Source organism: Pseudopodoces humilis, chromosome 7 (genome assembly GCF_049639895.1).
Source record: "Pseudopodoces humilis isolate 2021_Gansu_Grassland_sample_001 chromosome 7, ASM4963989v1, whole genome shotgun sequence".
Lineage (NCBI taxonomy): Eukaryota > Metazoa > Chordata > Aves > Passeriformes > Paridae > Pseudopodoces > Pseudopodoces humilis.
The window spans coordinates 23533672-23554660 of record NC_142206.1 but is presented as its reverse complement, the minus strand read 5'-3'; the positions used below and the strand labels follow the sequence as shown (position 1 = coordinate 23554660).

General features: G+C 41.9%; 1 protein-coding gene across 1 annotated transcript; it reads right to left on the bottom strand.

Moving 5' to 3' along the window:
* Positions 1-217: 217 nt before the first annotated feature.
* Positions 218-20946, bottom strand: C1QTNF4 (C1q and TNF related 4). The gene is made up of 2 exons (XM_014251881.2): positions 20835-20946; positions 218-1746 (listed from the first exon to the last, which is right to left on the bottom strand). The coding sequence occupies exon 2, from the start codon at positions 1739-1741 to the stop codon at positions 635-637; it is 1107 nt and encodes a 368-aa protein (XP_014107356.1). The 5' UTR covers positions 1742-1746; positions 20835-20946; the 3' UTR covers positions 218-634.
* Positions 20947-20989: the final 43 nt, after the last annotated feature.

Genomic DNA, 20989 nt, shown 5'->3' with positions numbered 1-20989 from the left:
ATCTACATCAGATAAAGAAAAGCACAAACCATTGTGAAACTTGCAATAAAATTGTAAGAGCCCTTCACACACACAAATGATTAAAAAGCATGTACACAGACACACTGGCTCAGTAACACAACCTCAGTTCACACAATTACCATGCTTCTCTCTCACCTGAGCTGGTATCTCAGCCAGTGACAACTCACAAAATAGCATAAATTCCAAACGGAGAACATTCACATTTTTTTAAATTTTTATTACATTCATTTTCATTACATTTATTCCCTCCCTGGATAAACAAGGAAAGTCATCACACCCTTTGCTGTCTGGATGCTGGAGATCTGAAGTAACATGACAGCAGTGGTTCTCTGATCCTCAGCATCTCACTACACCACCCCAACCCTGCCCCAAAACTACCTCATGCTTTATGTTAAATCAAACACCAACACAGGACACACAGCTACAACCTGAAAGGCCTCTCTACGGATGAATGGCACACACAGCAGTGGCCCTGCAGACAGGGCACAAGCGTGCAGCATAAGGAAAGCACTGGACACATGACAGCATGCTCAAAGTAGAGGATGATATTCAGAGAAGCTATACCCAAGTTCATGGCACCTTAGCTCTTCTTATGATTCTTTCACATCTGCATTTAATTGCTTGACCCTTGAGGTGAGCTGGCACCTGGAAGCCACTTTGGCTGAGCCTCTGAATAGATGAGGAAGCCTGTGAAGGTGATGTACTTGCCATGGTTGCTGTAGGCACCATAGCCATCATGCTGATGGCTGTAGAGCCAAACGGTGTCCCCGTACTGCAGAGGCAGCATGATGCTCTGGCTCTGCATCTCCCGCCTCTTGGAGTGGTTGTCATCGTAGATCATGGCCTGCACCTCATTGTGGTTCTTCATCAGTTTCACTGACATAGTCTTAAAGGGCATTTTGCCAATGGTGAAGGAGAAATAGTATGCACCAGGTATACGGCATGTGAAGATGCCAGTGGAGGAATTGAAATCTTTTCCAATATTCACAAACTCCGTATCAAATGTGATTGGCTCGTGCTGGGTTTGCTTCTCATCTGTCCCCAGGAGACTTTGCGAGCGGGCAACAGAAAACGCAGAGCGAGGGTCTTGTACCCTGTTTGGTTGGTCGGACAACACATGTCGCTGTGAAGCTTCGTTCTGCTCTCTGGGAAGTTGCTGAACTGTGTGAGGGTTGTGTGGCCCGAGCTCTTGAGAGCTAAGAGCATTCTGGAAGAAGGCAGAAGTGTCTGGATAGATCAGGTAGCCATTGAAAGTTGTATAGGGACCCACATTGCTGTAAAGAGCGTACTTGGGATCTCCATGTAAACGCAGCCAAACTGTGTCACCATAGTCAAGCTGCAGCATGGCACTCTGGCTGGCCACCTTCCGTTCCTTGCGGTGATGTTCATCATACACAATTACCTGCACCTCATTCTTGTTTCTCATCAGCATGACAGACAAGTTTTTCTTTGGGTATTTCCCAACAGTGAAGGAGAAGTAGTAGGCTCCTGGGATCCGGCAGCGGAACAAGCCAGTCTTGGGGTCAAAATCATTGCCGATATTCACATACACTTTGTCAAAGGTAATCACCATCTCAGAGCTCCCTTCCATGCTGCTGGTTCTGGCCACAGAGAAAGCAGAGCGAAATTCAGCACTGGTGTCTGCTGGGAAGCCCTCTGTAGGAAGAAAATTCATGCAGCAAAGGAGGCCAAAGATGATCTGAATGTTCAGTGTCATCATTGTATCTGGAAGAAAAAAGAAGCATATTTTAGCAACAATAGCATTAATTTACAGCTCACGCATCAGTTGAAATCCAGACCTGAATATTGCTAAATAAACATGAAGATCCATGTCCAAATATTGAGAAATTTCCAGTGTGTTCTTTGAGCAGTGTATGGGACCACACTGTAGTTCAGATCCCAGCACCACTTTTATATTTTCCTAGTGAGAGCTGGACCTTTTTAATATGTACTCATGGAAAGAAAAAGAACCTTCTCCTTTGAAAGCCTGGCTATCCTACAGCTTGTCTGCAAGATACCATGTTGCACACACTGCAGAGGGATCTCAGAGCTTGCTGGGGCTTTGCCAGAGCTCCCTTTTGTTGTGCCTTTTTTAATTTGTAAGACCAAGGATGAAACAAAGCCCTGCACAAACCCTGTATTGCACAACTGAGACACAGCTGAAGGGCAGGGAGAAGAGGACATATGCTCTAGAGATTCCCATGCAGATGCTGTTGCCTCACAGTGCAGTAGCTGTTTCACAAGATGTGGAAGCTGGAAGCCAAGTAAGTTGTTAGATCCCATTATTCCAACATGAATCTGTGAAAAGTATAAAGAAATATGAAGAAGAAGGAATGTTTAGGGAAGGAAGACAATGGAGAAAATTACTGAAATAATAAAAAAACAAGGAAAACAAAATGGTAAGTAAAAGGAAAGTCTAACGTGTACAGTTCCTGAGAGAGAACTGACATACCAAAAATGGGGAAACAACTCCCTAACTGGAAAACAGACCAGACATAAAAACTTCTTTGATCCCTATAAAAGTTAGGCACTAATAGGATTTTCTGCTTCTATTTTCAGTGAATTTTTTTTTTTTTTTGGACTGAGGCCAAAAATTATCTATTAGTGCTTTCAGGCTGGAAACAAAACTGCCAGTCATTCCAGTGGGGAGCTTCTCTTTCTGTCACCTCTCTGTGCTTATTAAAATATCATTCAGGCTAGGAGGCAACTGCCTGGTTTGCAGTCTGCTCCATCTGTCACCCCAAAACTGGTGCCTTGCCAGCCTGCAAACAATGAATTCACAGACCAGCAGAACAGAAGCAAAACATGCAACTCATCAAAGGGGGAGGGTTGAAGACAAATCCTGCATTAAAAAGGATAAAGGGGTAAATATTTGAATAATCTGAGATGGCCCAGTAATAGAAGTAAAGCAGACAGAATGCACATAGACTGTGAGGTGGCAAAGGGATCCTGCTTTGGCAAGATGTGATACCTAGAATCACTCACCAACAGGAATTCAGTTTGATTCCTGCTCTTTCACATTTGAGAATAAAACTGAAATCTGAGGTGCAGCTTTAATACATAAGAACCCAAGAATAAATTAGATTCTCAATTACATAAAAATGGCACACCAGCAAAGACTAAAAGAAATATCCATCCATGACCCAACATTAGCGTAGATCACTTCTCTCACAGACACCTGCAGTAGGGCTCTCAGCCTAAGCAAGCTTGTAAGTTTGGCAGTGAAGGGCTGAGCAAGGGGAGTTTGCTGTTCAGTGAAGCAAGGACAGGCTGCTGATCAGTGATAACACTGAGCAAGGATAACACTGCTGCACTTAGTGCTGAAGAGTGCTGAGAGCAGCTTGACCAAACTCTCACCCCCACCACAAGGACACACAAGACTGAGGCTCCCTGACTGAGGCTGGGAGCAGCAAGGATGTGCAGGTCCTGATTTGGAAGTGATGGTCAGAAGTGTTGAAGAGAAGAAACTAAAAAAGCTGCCAACACATTTTTCAGCAGAAAGCATATTTTTCTGAGTAACCCTGAGAACACATCATCTTAAAAATACCTATTTTGAAAGCATATTAAAGTCAATCACTCTATGCTATAAAAGGCCAGTGTCACTTTTGCACAGGAAAGATTTCTATCATACCCCCCTAAGGTGTGTGAAGATCCTTCCTTTCAGTGAGGACACTCCTCAAGGTTATTCCTTGAGGCTGAATGAAAGACATTTTCAACAGTTGTTGGTGTGGGAAAGTAACATCAATCTCTGCTTAACAATCATTCTGCTACCTTGAATATAATTGCTTTAATATAATTGCTTCAAAAACAGTGCACTAAATCAGTAGTAATAGTAGTAAATAATTCTGATTAAGCTTTTTCCCCCTAATCATTATTTCAATAAATTGAAATAAATACTTAATTTTATTTATAGAAATATATCAGGTTGCTATCCTTAGTTCTGCAGGATGAAGTTGTATAAAAGCTCAATTACACCTGTGTAATTAGATATAAACCATTAATATAAACCATTGACTAAGTCCGGGACTAAGATTGTATCCATCTGTATCTCAGTTCTTTTCTCAGAAAGAATTCAGAAAGTGAGGGAGTCTTTTCTGTACCTTGTGGTTTCTGTTTGTGAAGGGAGGGCTTCTCTAAATTTGAAGCTCCCATTCTGCCTGTGACATTTCAGTATTTTCTTCCATGCCCCCAATTTCAGAATGTTTTTCCTGATCTAGCCTGCTCCTCCAGGCCCCCACGTGCTGCACTGAATGTTGCTGAGAGAGCTGACTGATGTAATTTTGAGGCCACTCTCTATCATCTTTGAAAGGTGATGGACATCAGAGGAGGTCCCTGGTGACTGGGGATAGGCAAATGTGGCACTCATCTTCAGAAAGGACAAGTGATACAACTTGGGAAACTACAGAGTGGTTGACCAGTTAGCCCTCACTTTGGTCCCTGGGAAAATCATGGAATGTTCTTCTTGGAACATATTTCTAGTCAAAGGACATGTAATTTAGCCCACATTATTTAACTGAGCATAGATCACCTTCTTGTGGGAAGAGATCAGTGGATGTCACCTGCATTTTAGCAAGTCTTTTGTTTCAGTCTCCCAGAGCACTCCTCTATCCAAATTGTTATGTTAGGTAAGTGGACTACTAGAAAAGTGAAAACCTGACTGGAATATCAGGCTTGAGAACTAGTGTTTAATGTTTAATTTCAGATGTCATCTTCAATATTATTTATCAATGTCCTCAGAAGCAGAAAGAATGCCCACTGATCAAGACTGCAGGTGACACCAAAACAGATGGTTGACCAATATACTTGGAGGCACAGCTGCTATTCAGAGGGACCCAAACAGACTGGTGGAATGGACAGAAAAGAAATTCAGTGACAATAAATGCAAAATACTGCACCTGGATGGACTAACCCGTGTGTTGGTACAGACTGGTGACTGACTGTTTGGGAGTCTGTCTGAAAAGGGTCTGAAAAGGATCTAGGAGTCCAGAACAGTACTTTGTACTTGAGATAGCACTGTGCCCTGCAGGTACTGAAGGGTTACAGCACTCTGGGGTGCAGAACAGAACACAGCCAGGAACCACAGTTTGTGATTATTCCTCTTTAGTTGGCACTTGAGTGACTCCAGAAAAGGGCAGCCAAGATGGCTGAGGTCTGAAGCACCTGCCTGATTAGAAGAGGCTGATTGAAATGGGCTTGTTTAGCGTGGAAAAGAGAAAACTTTGGGGGGACCTTGTAGCAGCCTTCCAGTGCCTTAGTTGTTCCTGACAGTGCAAGGTACTGCACTGAGGAGCATGGTGGAAGAATAATAGACAGTGGTTGTAAAATCCAAAGGGGAAGACTCAGACTAGATATAAGCAAAATAAGTCCCTGATGAGGCTACTAAGAATGTAACAGCTTGCTCAAAGAGATTATGAGATCTCCATCCTTGGAAGGTTACAAACAAGCCCGGATTAAGCTGTGACCAACCTGGTCTGCGCTCAGTGTTGGCTCTGCTTCCAGCAAGAACTTGGACTAGAGACTTCCTAAATCATGATTCCTGGTTCTGTAACTGAATCCCGTAGCTACTGCCTTCTCAAAGTTAAAATTCAGTCCCTAAACAGCCTAGTCATGGCACTCACATGGAGTTAACCAGCTAATGGCAGGTCTAACAGAAAGATTATTTTCCATCCAGCAAATTGAAGCATTTTCAATGAAACTATTAATCCACAGCTAAGGACCCACAAATCTGCTTCCATGCTGTCTTTATTTTTCCTTACTTTGTAGTTTATGTGTTTCTCAGGGCACTGACAGTCTCTTTTCCCATGTCTGTACAGCATTTGGCTACTGCTGCCATTTAAACAATACTAATAGACCCTAATATCCTACCAAGAACTAAATCCCAAACTGTCACACTTGTGAGCTCAGCTTCTGGTTCAGCAGTATTATTTTTGCAGAGTGCTACATCTAGTGTGGCAGGTTCATTCCAGCTTCCAGCTTAGAAAACCAAGCCCTAAAAGCAAATTTATAAGGGCTGTTAGATGTTCCTGATTCATACTCATTCATTGTTATTCCAGTGATCACCATGGTGTGGCTGCATGGAGAACCAGGATGACTGTGACATGGCTGCATGCTCTTGAGACAACAAAGGACAGGAAAGGATTTGGCATTTGCAATTTTAGCAACAAGCCTGCTTCTCTGAAATGCTGCCTGTGCTCCAGATCTTGTTCAGCATATCCAGGAGTCAGGGGGGATACTGAAAGCACATCACTGCTGGCCAAAAAGCACAAAAAGACAAAGCAGACAAAGCTTAATAAAGTCTGTAGTAAATCTGACCTTATGATCCCTCAAATTACCGCTATCCTTGCTTCTGTTTGAAAGCTAATTTCTCTGTAATAAGGTCACTTATTAAACGTTGGATCACTCAGTACAGTTGCCAAGACCCTCTGCTGCTGCTGTCCCTTATTTATCAGTTCTTTCCAAAAGCAAGTAATTTAAATGAGGCAGTTAATTATACTGCCCTTCCATTAGAAAGCTGTTTCCTTGACAGCTCCCACTCACCACTTTCAGCACTATTTAGGTTCTTTTAAAAATAATTTAGAAAGTATCTAATAACTGCCTCTCACACTAAACCAGTCTAAGAATAATTTGCCAAGCATTAGGAAGACACATCCAGCTACAGGGGTGCCATAAACAGAGGAAACTTGTGACAGTTTTTGGACTTGAGTATTGTCATAGTAATTCTGAAAGATAAAGCTGCCAAAATGCCTTGTTGCTCCTCCAAAAATTGTTTCTGGTGCCCAAGTCTCGTTTATTTTTTTTTGGCAGAGAAGAGATAGCACTGGGGATGTAAAGCTGGCCATGGACACTGGCATCAGCCTTGAGTTCATGCTATGATCCAAGTTTTAAAACTGAAGAGTGAGGTGAAAGACCCAGGCTAGAGATGGAAAGCGGGTCTTCAGCATGTGGCAGTTGTGTTATTCTCATTACATTTATACACAAATCAGGGCCCTTTCCTGTCCCCTACCCTGCCATTCCTTATTGTCCCAACACCACAGAAGCATGGAATAAAGCTAAGCAGACCCAAGGGATAAGCTAGGTAGGCTACTGCGTTTACTTTAGGCAGTACCAGCAGGGATAGCAGTCCACAGAGAAGTCAAGAAACTAATTTTGGAATAGGAGGCACAAAACACGTGATGCAGTGAAACAATTCTCAAAGACACTGGCATTAAATTAGTGACCTGAAAAGAAGGGGCTAAAGTGGTAATGACTCATATAGTAGAACAAGAGCTGCAAAACTTTCTTGAAAAGAAAGTCAGAATTCACCATTTGCATGACCCAGGAAATTTTAATAGCTTTGAGTTTGCTGGAGGTGATTTTTCTGTCCTGGAACAGAATCAATCCACCAGTGAAATGACAATTAGTTTTACTCTTCTATTGAGACACATGGATTTTCAAAAGGACATTCAACAATAGAAAGGTCACCCCATTTTTACACTTGCAGGACAGACCTACTTGTGAAACCCACAAGGGTTTTCTTTTTATTCCAAAATATTAATTATCCAGATTCCCTAGTCCTACCTTATGCAAGAGTCCTTTAATTTCAGTGGGAGTTTTGCCAGGAATATCGCTGAAGAAAGAGAAATGAAACAAAATTGAAGTAGTACAGTAGGATCAGCTGTTACTAAAAGGGTTTTTAAATCCTGTAAGCTGCAAGAGCAAAGCCCTGTTCTCCCAAGCTCTCACCCTAATATTTAAGGACAGCTGCAAATGTTTCAATTATTTGAATCAGTGAAAGCCTGTGTAATGAACATCCTTTTTGGACTATAGTTAGCAAGATTTCTTTTCCCAAGATACCACATACTGTCTGTTCCACTCATCCAATACAGATTAGGAGCATCAGATAATGATGCAAATGCGTCAGTTCTTCCAACTTCAGAGAGAAATTATTTGTAACACATCCTCAAAAGCAAAATCTGTATAAGAGTACATGAGTAACAAAATCAGTGATTCACTTATGGCTCTGGCCTTTCTCTGCTTTTGATGAATGTGTTTGTTTTTTTTTTTAAACTCTGGCACAATCCTGGGAGGTAAAACATTGTCTGAAGCATTCAGGATGCCTTTTGGAAACTCTATGTCATGCCTTGAATGACAGATATGTATCGCATTAATACAGAAAGTGCTTACTTTTGAATGTTTCCCTGAGTCACGGGAGACTTTAGCGTAATAAACCAGCTTCTGTGTACTTAAAGATCTGTGGAAAGGCAAAAATTATTTTCAAGTGCCTCAACTCCAGCCATAATCAGGAAAAGGAAATGGAGAGACTTTTTTGGCAGAAGCCACTATTGTTACCCTGCCTTTCAGAATATGATTAAACCTGATATTTCAACCAAAGACCTAACAACTCTGTTTAAATTAAAATGATGTTATATGAAATGATGTAAATTCACCAACCAAAATGAAAACATCATAGTTCTGACATTAAGATTGATTTTTTTCTTTAACATTATTTAAGAAAATTTGTCGTACGCGTTTGAAGTGCCAGGGTGACACACTACATCTGCCTTTTTGGCTACCATTATATTTTAAAATATATTAATTTAGACAAAATAGTGTTTGGTAGAGAGGATTGCTGAATAAATCCTAGGTGGGAGAAAGGAGTTATTCCAGAAAACTAATGCTTTAAGATGCAGTAATTCTTTTACATCTTTTTCCAAATGAACACATTAGACAAATCCAACTGTCCACCATGTACACACACTGCTCAAGAAAACAGGACTAAAACTTCAAAGTAAAGAAACATACTCTAACACTGGCCAGAAGCGGAAGAACAGAAAACATTGCTAGAACATTTGAGTTTAAACTGTAGTTCACAAATCATGTTGAATACTGTAAAGACATTTTGCACATGCAGATAAACCGACTGTTGATAAGTAATCATGGAAATTACACTAGCAATAAACAGTGAAAAAAAGTAGCCATTGATGGGAAGGAGTTCAGTGACAAACAGCTTCTGTGAAAGCAGAGGCCAGAAGAAACCACATATTGAGAAAACCAGAAGTCTGTTGCTGTGCAGTGTTTACTTAACACTGCTACCTTTAGACATAAAACAGTGAGACCATTTCAACAGTTGGAATTTTCACATGGATCCCATTACTGTTACAGTAATGTCAAAGTTAAGCCATCTTTTCTTTCACCCCAGACATAGTTGGTTTTTTTTAACCTGGTTTATGTGTGCATTTCTTTTTCCGGTGTGCACAAGAGATGCTGAGACTGTGGAATTAGGCTTTATTGGAGCATTTCATCTCTCCAAGCAGGAATCATATCGCTGCACCAGGCAGACCACACTGGCATAAAGGACTAACAAAGAGTCTGGCCTGGAATACCAGAAGGTATTTTGATAGGCAAAAGAAAGTATCTGACACTTTGGCAGTGAATACCATAACGATCTCAGTTAAGAGTGAGAGGGGAAGGCCCCAAAGGCAGACTGCACACTGCAATCAAGCTCTAGAGAGAGAGGACTCAGAGAACTCAGAGGATGGAGTAGAGGCCAATTTCCTTGTTCCAGGTGGCTGGGCTAGAAGCCACGTAGCAGGAGGACTTTCCCACAAAAGTCCTGGGGTCTTTTTTGCCTGTGAAGATAAAATCATGTGAAGCAAAGGGACACTGCCAGAGAGACTGTACCAGCAACAGACCTACTGGGGTGACAAACACTTTATGAGGAAGAATGCTGAGTACAAGCAGTGAAATTCAGGCTATTCCAAATGTGAAATTATTCTTTAAAAATGAACAAGACTTATTTACAGGGTTTTTATTTTAAACTTCTCACCTGGCTTAAGATACTTAATATCATGGATGTGGATATTAAAGATGTTTGCGTGAGTCCAGAGGAGGGATACAAAGATAACCAGAGGGCTGGAGCACCTCTTCAGTGAAGATTGGCTGAGAGAGCTGGATTTGCTCAGTTTAGAGAAGAGAAAGCCTCAGGGTGACCTTATTGCAGTACCTAAAGGGCTACGAGAAGGCAGAAGATGGACTTGTCACAAGGGTGTGTAGTGATAGGATAAAGGAGAATGGCTTTAAGCTGAAAGAGGGTAGGTTTAGATTGCATATTTAGAAAAAGATCTTTCCTGTGAGGATGGTGAAGCACTGGAACAGGCTGCCCAGAGAGTTTTGGATGCCTCATCCCTGAAAGTGTTCAAGGCCAGGTTGCATGGTGCAACCTGGTCTAGTGGAATGTGTCCCTGCCCATGATGGGGGAAGGGGTTGGAAATAAATAATCTCTAAGGGTCCTTCCAACCCAAACCATTACATGAGCCTATGATTCCATGAAATAAAATGGTTTTATTTCATCATCTGACAAAACTGGAATGAACAAGCAGGACCCAGGTAGTACCACACCAGTGCTAAAGGAGAAGGTGAAGAGGAAGGAAATGACTATACAAATAAGAGACTCTTAAGAGGCAATGAGGAAGAAGTGTTTACAAAAGACTTAACTAGGTTGGAGACAAAAAATTTGAACATAAGGAAAATGCAGATGGGTTCAGCATCCCAGACTACTGCTGTAATTTTTCTCTTTTAGTAAGGGTTTGTACAAGAAAAAGATAAATAATTTTTCCCAATAATGTATGAAGCATGGGGACTTTAAAGGGTTCATACAGAAAGAAAAACTGTTTGGACAGCCCCGCTGATCACAAGCTTATTAAGGCTTTCCTGACGTGGCAGGATAGTTCAAATCCTTAGGGACATTTAAAATAAAATAAAATAAAAATCTCTGCTTTAAACTCAGTTGGGTAAACTGAGCTCTGAGTGACAAAGTGGAAACACTAGGTAGGCAAAGTGACACTGGAATCAGTATTCTGGAATCAACTCCAATATTAACCCCTTTATCCTGTCTGTTGTATTGTTACACATCCCAGCTTTTTCTAGCAGTTTTTCTACACTACTTCCTTCCAGTGAAGTTAAGTTTAGCTTTCAGGAAAATCTCCACTCCCTCTGCTGACAAAAAAAAGTCCAGCAACAGTTCAGAGACCATTGTTAGGTGTTTACTATAGGTAAATACCTACAGTATAGGCAGATATTTGACTTTTTTTTGAACCACACTTTCCTCTCTGGACCTCAGCAAGAGTTTTCTTCACTGCAGCTGAATTAATGTTTTCATCCTCCAATTACACTCACCAAAAGAGGAGGTTCCTGGGCTATTCTCAGAGTTGATGCTGTATTTGTCAATTTTCTTTAAATCCTTAGTTCTAACAAATACTTAGAGACATTAAAGTAAAGGTCATCAAGATCAGAGTAAATATTCCAGTTAAACACAGGCTGTACAGGCTTTCATTCCTGTTCCCTGTTGCCTTCCATTTTCATTCATATTCCCAGGTATCCAGCAGCATGCTATGGCACCATCAGTTGAGCAAAATCTTGCAGTGATTCTTTAATGTTCTTTTCTCCTTTTCTCACTAAGAATGAGAACAACTGTTAATAGTAGGTTTATTTATCCAGGAACTAATAGGAACCTGTGGAACCTAAGCTCCACAAAGATGTAGCAAACAGGAAAGCAATTTTGACTGCCTATATGTTACAGGAATTGCAACTTTTATGTTACACCTTCCTGTTCAAGACTGTTGTCCTGGAAATTGTGATGATATTACAAGAGATACTGGAACCTGTGGTGTGCTCTCAAAGCTTGTTCATTGTCCTTTCTGTAATGGTTTTATGTCCTCAATTTTCCTTCTGTTTCCTTCTTCCTGCACTTTGTATCGGCCAATATACCATTTTAATTTAACTGCAATGTAAGGTCCTAATCACACAAAGAACAAGTTCTAGATTTTTCTTTTCTGCTTTCTTTTATAGCTGCATAGCCACACTTTCTCTCTCCTTCTCACTTCAGTGGGCAAATAATCATAATTTTTTCCTGGAACTCTGCACCTGCAGAAGCTGTTTTCAAACCCTTCCCCCACTCACTGGAATGCTGCCCTCCAGTCATTTCTCTAAGACCTGCCACATCATCCACCTGAGTAGAAGCTAGAGGGAATATGCTGGTTCTTGCTGGTTAATAATCAAATCTCAAGTTAGGATAAACCTGTGGAGTCCAGCAGTGGTCCCCTATGAGAACTAATGGATAAGTGCCAGCTGGGATTACATGTCATGACAACAAAAACCATTTTGGTTTCATCGTTATGCCTGAACTCACTGTTTGCTATGAGCTGATTTAGCAACCCAAAAATTTTCACAAGTTAGGTAAATCTGGTCTCCATCCTGACTACTTGCAGTTAACAGAAAACTTTCAGAAAGGATGAGATTAGTTTTACTTTGCTTGATAAATCAGCTTCTATGCTATGCTATGTTTTACAAATGGAAACATTGCTTTGGTCATTTTACCCATCAAAGGCTACAATACAATATACTTTGAGAAAACGTCACATGCTACTGACTACGGTTTTCTGACAGTAGGCTTTGAAAATCTATCTGAAAAAACTCTCCGTGTACTGGGCTATTCTACAGGAATGCTGCTTTCCTTGTGAGTTTTTTAGCGTGTCTTGACAGGTAAGTCAGGAAAACATGCTGTCTTTTAACATCTGCCATCACACTCAGCCAAAAACCCACATTCATTTCTTTTCATGCCTTGCTATTCCATTACTGTAAAGAAAATCAGAGAACACTGAATTGCACTGCAGTGCTGCTCTACACTGTCAACATGTGGCAACATCTCAATTTGGAAATTCACTGAGCTCTAGTTTAGTGAGGAAGGTGATAAAAGGCATTAAGATCCATGTATCTTTCATCTCTGCTCTGGCACTTCCATTTCTGCCCCTCCTCCTGTTGGGTCAGGACACAGACCTGGAGCCAGAGAACAAGCATCATGCACCCAGCAGACCTCAGTATTATTCGAGAATGAAAACTCTCTGTGGGGAAAAAAGGGGTGTCAGAGTCCATGTATGCTAATGAGTCTTTTTTCTGGTCCCGTTCTCCAACTGTCCAGCTGGATCATAGGATCATGGAATGATTTGGGTTGGAAGAGACCTTAAAGATCACTTAGTTCCAACCCCCTGCTATGGGCAGGGACACCTTCTATTAGACCAGGTTGCTCAGAGTCCCATCCAACCTGTCCTTGAGCACTTCCAAGGATGGACATTCACAGCCTCTCCGGGCAACCTGTTCCAGTGCTTCATCACTCTCACAGGAAAGAATTTCTTCCTATTATGCATGATAATCCTGTTGCTTTTGTACCCAGTGAGTTGGTAGAGAGATCAAGAAGCAATCATCAAAAGAATAATCCCTGTGTGGGACTACCCTCAGTAGAGATACCTTGAGATAGAGACTTCCCCTAGTATGGAACAGAAGCTCTTGATGAACATTGAAATTCTTCAATACATACAGTGACCTTTATTTTAACAATGAATCGGGTTTATCCAATACTTGGCCCACTAGCACTCTTTCTTTTACATTTACAGATGCACAATTAAAAGCAGCAAAGTAAATCAGCAGGGTTAGCAATTGTCATGCTTATTAATACTGACACTTCACAACCAGAAATGTGTAGTTCCCTGTTTTTAGTGGTCTTACCTGCCAAATCCCTTGTGCCCAGGCCTCTCTGAGGAAGATCAATAGAGAGCTGGAACTTGAGCTCTTTCAAATTGGTTAAAAAGCAGTTATTTCTCAGAAGGCTATAGCTGTTGCAAATGAGACAACCCAAGGCTGTGAATTGATATTTGGTATCTTCAGGAAAACCAGTTTCTGCTTCCACTTTTAAAACATTGAGTATATTTTGGTCCATTGATTTAATCAGCTTGTCATATTTTTCAACAGGGAACTGTGAAGTTCCTCCCCAACACCCTGTATAAGTCAAGTTTTCACTTCACACGTTTTTGAACCTGGATTTTTCTGTGACAATCTGACACAGAGGTGCTGCCGCCTACAAGGCAGAATCTGTGGCCCTGGATGGAGGGATAGAGAGAAGCATCCCTGAACAATGCCCCCCAGTACACACACACCTTTACAAGGTTTTTCCAGTATCTGCTTTCTAGCTTTATATTGCTTCCAGTATTCAAAAAAATGTCAGTCCCCTCATAATGGCAGCCGAAACGCTTGTGTGACTATTTCTGTAAAACTCCATCTGCACTGGGGAGCTGCTGGAAAAAGGCTTTGGCATTGCCATCAAAAAGCGCTGCTGGACACTGCTGTTCACTCATCAGTTCCTCATTCACAGTGAGGAAGCTCTCAGTGCCTGTCAAGTGCTCACAGATTCCCGGCTCATCTCCATGACCAGCCAGTTTCCTCCCAGGCAAAATTGCCTTTGACAGCTTGTAGCTGATGCTTCTGATTTTGCTTATAGGAAAAGAATTCTGTTAAAATACTGAAATAACAACTGCAGCAATGCATTGGCAGGTTTTACCTGACTTTCAGACTCTAGTTGGATATAATATCAAGAACATGAAGGATTTGGCTGCTCTGAACCCCGCTATGCAGATGCTTCATTTAAAGCAGGCTTGGATATCATTACTTTGCATTAAATATGCAGCTCATACTGAAAGAAGGGCCATTTGCAACAGCCTACACAATTTCCTCACAGCCACATTGAGAAATTCCAGTCATGCACCCTAAACCCAAACATTCATATTCAGTTCATATTTCAAGACAGTGCTTCCTCTATTCAAATTATTTCAGTCCCCTACCTTCCTTGTAGCTACTTCTGTCTAACACCTCTCCTTTTCAAGATAATTAGCCACATTTTCCACCAGGAGAAACATTTACCATCTGCAGAACCCCCTCCAGCATGTTTAGTATTTTTCTGCACAGCCTGTCTCAGATTTCCTCACAAGTTTCTTGGAGAATAACCCCCTCACCTTGTTGTCTCCTCCTAATAGTAAAAATAGGATTTTCTTTACATTAGCTATATTTATCTCCTTCCAAAACCACCTTGTTCCAAAGCTAAATTTCCTTTAGCACTGGATCACAGTAAGCCTTCTTCTGGATACCTTTTGTGTCTCTCAAATCTTTATACGCTCATCTGAGAAGTAAAGACAGTAAAAGCAAGGATGGGAAGAGGAATGATGAAATAAACTCAGGCAAAGTGGTACAAGCTGATGTCAAGCACTGCTCAGTCCTTGGGTGGAAGGGATATGAATTCACTTTGAAATATCTGGGGCATCAAGTGACTGTCTTTCTAAGCATATAATTATTTTTCCCAAGGTGTTCTAGCAGTAATGGAATTTGGGGGGAGGGGAAAAATCCATCACTGCTTATACAGTGTCACGGCTTGTGCTCATGTGTCCCAGAGTAAATAAAATGTGAGGATTTCCATCAATTTATGGATAATTCCAGTGTAAGAGTGTTTAAATTGCAAGATATTATTATGCTAATATGTTCACTGAGCAACAGCTCCATGAAAAGAGGTTACAAAAAAGAACAGCCTAACTCTTCATTTTCTCCTTGTCTTGTTCATTCAACTCAGACTCTTTGCAGCAGTTGCTTTGCAGTCCTTCAGTCCTAAAGAGTACCTGTTTTCACAGAAAAAAAATCCCTACTGCCTGCTTGGTATAAAAACACTTCCACTCCTCCCAGTATGTCTTTAACTTCTCTGAGAGCTTTTCTTTTTGTCTGAGTGAAAAGGTCTAAAGCCTGAGGGGAAAGAAAAAATCCCTGTCCCGTTAGAGGATTAAAAAATTATTTGACTGGACTCAGACTGTGCTCTAGTCAGGATCATATGTGCAGCCCACCACTTCAGCATCTGCAAGTGTTCATGGTTGCTCTCTTTTTTCTTCCTGTCTCCTCACAGAGATACAGGATTTTTCACCATGCACAGGGGACTGACTATCTGTTCCATTTATATTAAACAATATATGTTAAACCATGAATACTACAGGACCTAGATTTTCTCTCCCTGGATAAATGCCTAAAAATATAAATCATAGGACTATGATTTATTTTATTCCTATTCTGAATTCCATTATTTTATTTCATTTTACCTCTAAAACCCATTTTTGGACTACAGCCTTTCATTCTGAATAAAATACTAGAAGAGTTTGTATTTTCAGTTCAGATAATTTTACTAACTGCTAATCTTGATTAATTTTTCTTCTTCCATAACAATGTTTTCAGCATTCATAGACACAATCAAGCATCTGCTCCCAGGAAATCAGAATGTCCCATTCCTTCCCTTTTCTTCCAAAAGAAGAGACCTCTTCTAACTATTTTCATGTAAGCTCCTACTCTTCTTTCAGGCTCTTTTCAGAAAGAGCTGGTCTGTGGTCTTGGTGCTGTGCTACTCCTGGATATCAGACAAACATCAGAACAGGGCCAGCAGACTTCTTCTATTTCATTCACATGAAATGATCACCTTCATAAAATGATAGAAGAGTGGTCCAGTGGAGAACTTAAGACATTAAACAGTCCAAGGTGCTTTCCCATTACAGGATCACAAGCCTTATTTGATTATTCACAGATGAATTTACAGTTGTGTAACCTGTTCTTAAAATATCTTCAGAACCTCCCTATATCAAATATTCAACTGTTTTTATTATCCTAGGTCCTATAAAATTATTCTTGTAGTTTAAAATAATCATCCTTTCTGCTGCTTCTTACTTTCTGCTCCATCCACCATGAGCCCAAAGAAAAGATCATTCCCTCCTCTATTTTTATCTGAAGTCTGTTATATTCCCCTGTCAAATTTCTGGTCTGAAAATCACAGTTATTTCAAATCATCTTGCAGGTCACATTTTTCTGACCTTTGATGAGTCCTGCTGCCCTCCTCTGGACTCCCTCTGATTGAATTGCACCTGTATTAAAGTGCAGCAACCAAAATTTTGTGCAGCCCCCAAGCTGAGGCTTTGGCCTCAGAGCAAAAGCATTGCTTCATGTCTTCCAGGTTTCCATGTCTTTCACGTATTCTAGCAAGATGTTTGCCTTTATTTCCAACAGCATGATATTGACTCATGTTCAGCTTGTGATCTATCGTAACAGATTCATTACTGTGGAGTTGCAACCTAGTCATTTACTTCTGTCTTGTGCTTATCTGGCTGGTAATTTCTGCCTTATTGTAGTACCTTGTATTTATCCCTGCTGAATTTCATTCAGCTCTTTTCCTAGGCGGTCTTACAATTTATTGGAAAAATTTTGAATTCTAGTATTTTCCTCCAGCACATTTCAAGTGTCACAGTTTTATGTCCCTGGAAAATGTGATATACCCACTCCTTATACTACCATCCAGGTCCTCTAGGAAAACACTGAATAAAAGTAGATCCAGGACACCCCAATGCAGATACTGTGTCATTGTTAAGCAGCCTGTAGCCTCTCTGAAGGACTGGAACATACTAAAAGCATACAGATAATGAGCTCTGAATCTTCTGATATTATTTAAGGAGGATCTGCCTGTTCAGATTATCATGTTTACCCAGTTTATAGCCTTCTTCACTTGCTATGCTCCATGCCTCACCAAAACAAGTATTTGCTATTAATGTGCAACCACAGTCAAGAATCTCAACTTTTACATTAAAAAGCCCAAACCCAAATGAAATCTCTCACTCTTATCCTACAAATAGTCTTTAATATATAAACTGAACAGAAGCCAATTCTGTTAGAAACTGCTGGAATACTGACAAAATAATTGGGAAAGATGTGACCATTTCTCTTCATAGATTAAGGCATATGATAGAAATGTCCTAATTTATTACATTCACTGTAGTTACAATGGCAGCATACGCTTCAAGGGCAGCACCAAGGCAGCTGGTTGATTTCAATGGGCTGAGCAGTCCCTTTGCATCTGCTCTTGACCAATGACTGCAGGATCTTTTCCTTGGAGCTTAAACACCAGCCATGACGGTCACAAGCAGGCACATCGCAGACAGTAAGCCTTTGTGTACATTGGAATAAAGATGATCTGGTATTCTTCCTGACAACAGAGGCTTAACTCTCTCGTCTAGCCCTGACTCTTATTCTAGTAGTCATTACCACAGCGCCCCAAAATTCCTTAACCCAGTATGGACAGTTTTCCCGGCACTGTGGCTGAGGCCCTGGCGCAGCAGAAAACACTGTGTGGTGCGAATTAACCAGCTGGAGGGTAAAGAGGAAGAAGTAGGGCTTTATAAACTCTCCCTCTTTCCCAATGGGGCCCTAGTAATCAATTATTAGCCCCTGGGGTAGTCACTAACTGCTTGCTCTGTGATCATCTGATTCTGGCAGTGTTACCTCTGCTGGAAACCTCAGACCTTTGATTAGATGCAGCAGGAATTCCTCCTTTGTTCTCTAACCTGTCTGGAGCAAGCACGCAACCAGAAAGAAGCTTTACAGGGACAAGAAAGAACTCAGGGGTAGACCTGGTATTCACAGAGCACCAGAAGCACAGCAGTTGTGTAGTACTGGCTTATCTCATTTGAACATCACACAAATTTCCTTATCCAGGAGAGGTCAAAGCAAAAGGCACAGAAATCTGAAAGGAAAAACAAAGTCCTGACTTTATGTCTGCTTGGTTTGGTTGGCCAATGGGATCTATACTAAATTTCTGAGTGCCAAACAAGAAGTAAGAGGCTTCCAATTTCTACTGGGTGAAAATCAGAGCCAGTACTTCAAATATTGTAAGATGAACTATCAAATTGCCATGCCTTAATGTGTCTTCCAAGACAGTACAAAGAACCTCACCCTTATAGACTAGTCAGTAAACTGTAATTCAGTGGAACATCATTTTCCCTAACTGTGCACCTTGGCGTAGAAGGCATGCTTCATACTTTGGTGATTTAAAAAGGTGGCTGTATGGAAGAGTTCAGGAGTAAAACCCATCAAATCCTAACATCTGACCTCAGATGCTGATAACAAAGCCCTAGCCTTCAGCATCTGTAAGACTATAGCAATTTTAAACCCTATTTTTTTTCCTCTATTCTTTTGCCTAAAAGTCAATGCAGAGCCGAGTATCTCTTGGAGGAAGAGATTTCCCAGCTGAAAATACTATATTCTCAGAGGTACTCACCTCCTTGGAAATCTGCTGCCACTACCAGTATCAGTTAATTTCAATGCTTTCTGCCTATAACTAGCCATAATAGGTGAAATTCTGGCACAATGACAGGGATCACTCAGAGGCTTAGTGCCTGTCCACTTTCTACTAGCACTGGCCTCTTTTTCTTTCAGTCTTTGTATTACAGGGTGCTCTGCACAGAAGGTTCAAGCTATCTTGTCTCTTTACACCTTTGACATATCATTTTTCACCGTGTGCCTGTGTTCATTTAGGTTACTATTTTATACAAGAGTAAGTTTTCTAAGAGCTGGTGATGAACAGGCAGCCTTGCTGCTCTTCTGAAATACACCTTTTATTAAAATGGAGACTAGAAAAGCTATCATACCCTACATGACTACAGGTCACAGGATAGTTATCCTGCTTTTTCACAAGTATAGCTGCTGCCATTGTGGGCCCACCCAGCCTTCTGTATTTGGAAAATATGAATGGTTCACAGTGTATGAATGGAGAGCACAGCACAATGGATAGATGATCACACAAGTAAAATATAAATAACACAACTAAAACATAAATAACAACAAACAGGGTTCCGAGTTTTGGCACCAAATCTCTGGTTCCAACGTATTTTATTTCTGCATCTGTTTCTTCACCTTCAAAACAGCAAACGTCTCTAACACCAACAAATTATAAGATTTAAACCAATTCTGTATTTAAGCCATAGGTTCTCCATTATGGTAACCAAATGCCCTTTGAAGGCATTGCTTCTTTCAGATGGAAAATACAAAACACATTTGTAGAGCCTAGCCCACGAACCATTCAGCACTTTGAATTACAGCTTTCTAGAGGGAAACAGAAGGAATGCACAGGGTAATGCTGCTCTATTGGGAATCCTCATTCTTCCTTGACATACCTTCTAGTGCTGCAAATTAACCCTTAAAAATGGCTAGACAAGCAAACAGCTGCCATATGCCAAGATAGGATTGCAGCCTCACTGGTGAAGTGTTTCAAACTCCTGTTACACATCATGTCCCCAGAGAAGGGAAACTGCAGAAGGTTGCAATAGCATCAGAATGAATAATTGAAGCTCGGCTCATTCAGTATGTGAATAAACGGAAGGGTCACAATGCTGTCTTCTAGTCAGCCAGCAGTGCAGAAACTCACCAGTGTCTAACAGAAACATCATCTGGAGACACTGACCTACTTCTCTGGGAGCTTTTGCAGAGTGGGTTGAGGAGATGACAGTGGGATGGCCAAGTACACAAAGGATAAAATCATATTATCAGAAAATCGTACATTACAGAATCAGTTGCACATGCTACTCTTGGAAAAACCCTCGGGACTTCGTTCCACCGAGAAACCAAGATCCATGCAAGACTAATGCTATTTCCCACCTGAGAAACTGTCCCTGTGGAATTTGCCAGGATGCTCTTCCCGATGGCGAGTCCCTGGGAGGTTTTCCTACCTCGTCTCCATGAAAAGTGGGGCCAAAATTTTATACCCTTTCCCACATAAACTCTACAGCCATTTAATATTGGGAATGATAGGTGTGAGGGAGGGTAACTCCGGCATTTCCCGCTATTGTCCAGCCGCTCGGTGGGAACGGAGGGAGAGCAGCCCGGGCGGGCGGCCGCCCTCGCCCTGCCCGCCGCGCCGAGGGCCACGGGCCGGGACACCGCAGGGTGCTCCGAGCGCAGCCCCCCTCCTCCAGGACCTCGGCCAGAGCCCCGACGGTCCCTCCGCTCCGCACCGGCGGCCTCCCCTCAGCAGCCGCCGGGGCCAGGCCCGCCCGCGGCCCCGCTCCCATCGCCCCCGTCCGAGCGGGGGATCCCATCTTAATGCCCGGCCCTGCAGGTGCAGTCCGGCCCCAGCGGCGGCGGCTCCCCCGGCACGGTACCTGCTGCGCCCCGCGGCGGCGGCTCCGCGGCGGCGGCGTCTGAGCGCGGGGCGGGGCGGGTGCGGAGCGGGTGCGGAGCGGGGCCGCGGCGCTGCCTGCGCACTGACAGCTCGGGAGCCGCGGCGGCGGCGGGGGCCGGGGCTGGGAGGGGGGCT

Coding starts and splice junctions, on each gene's coding strand:
- C1QTNF4 (XM_014251881.2), bottom strand. CDS start 1,741: ATGATGACACTGAACATTCAGATCATCTTTGGCCTCCTTTGCTGCATG.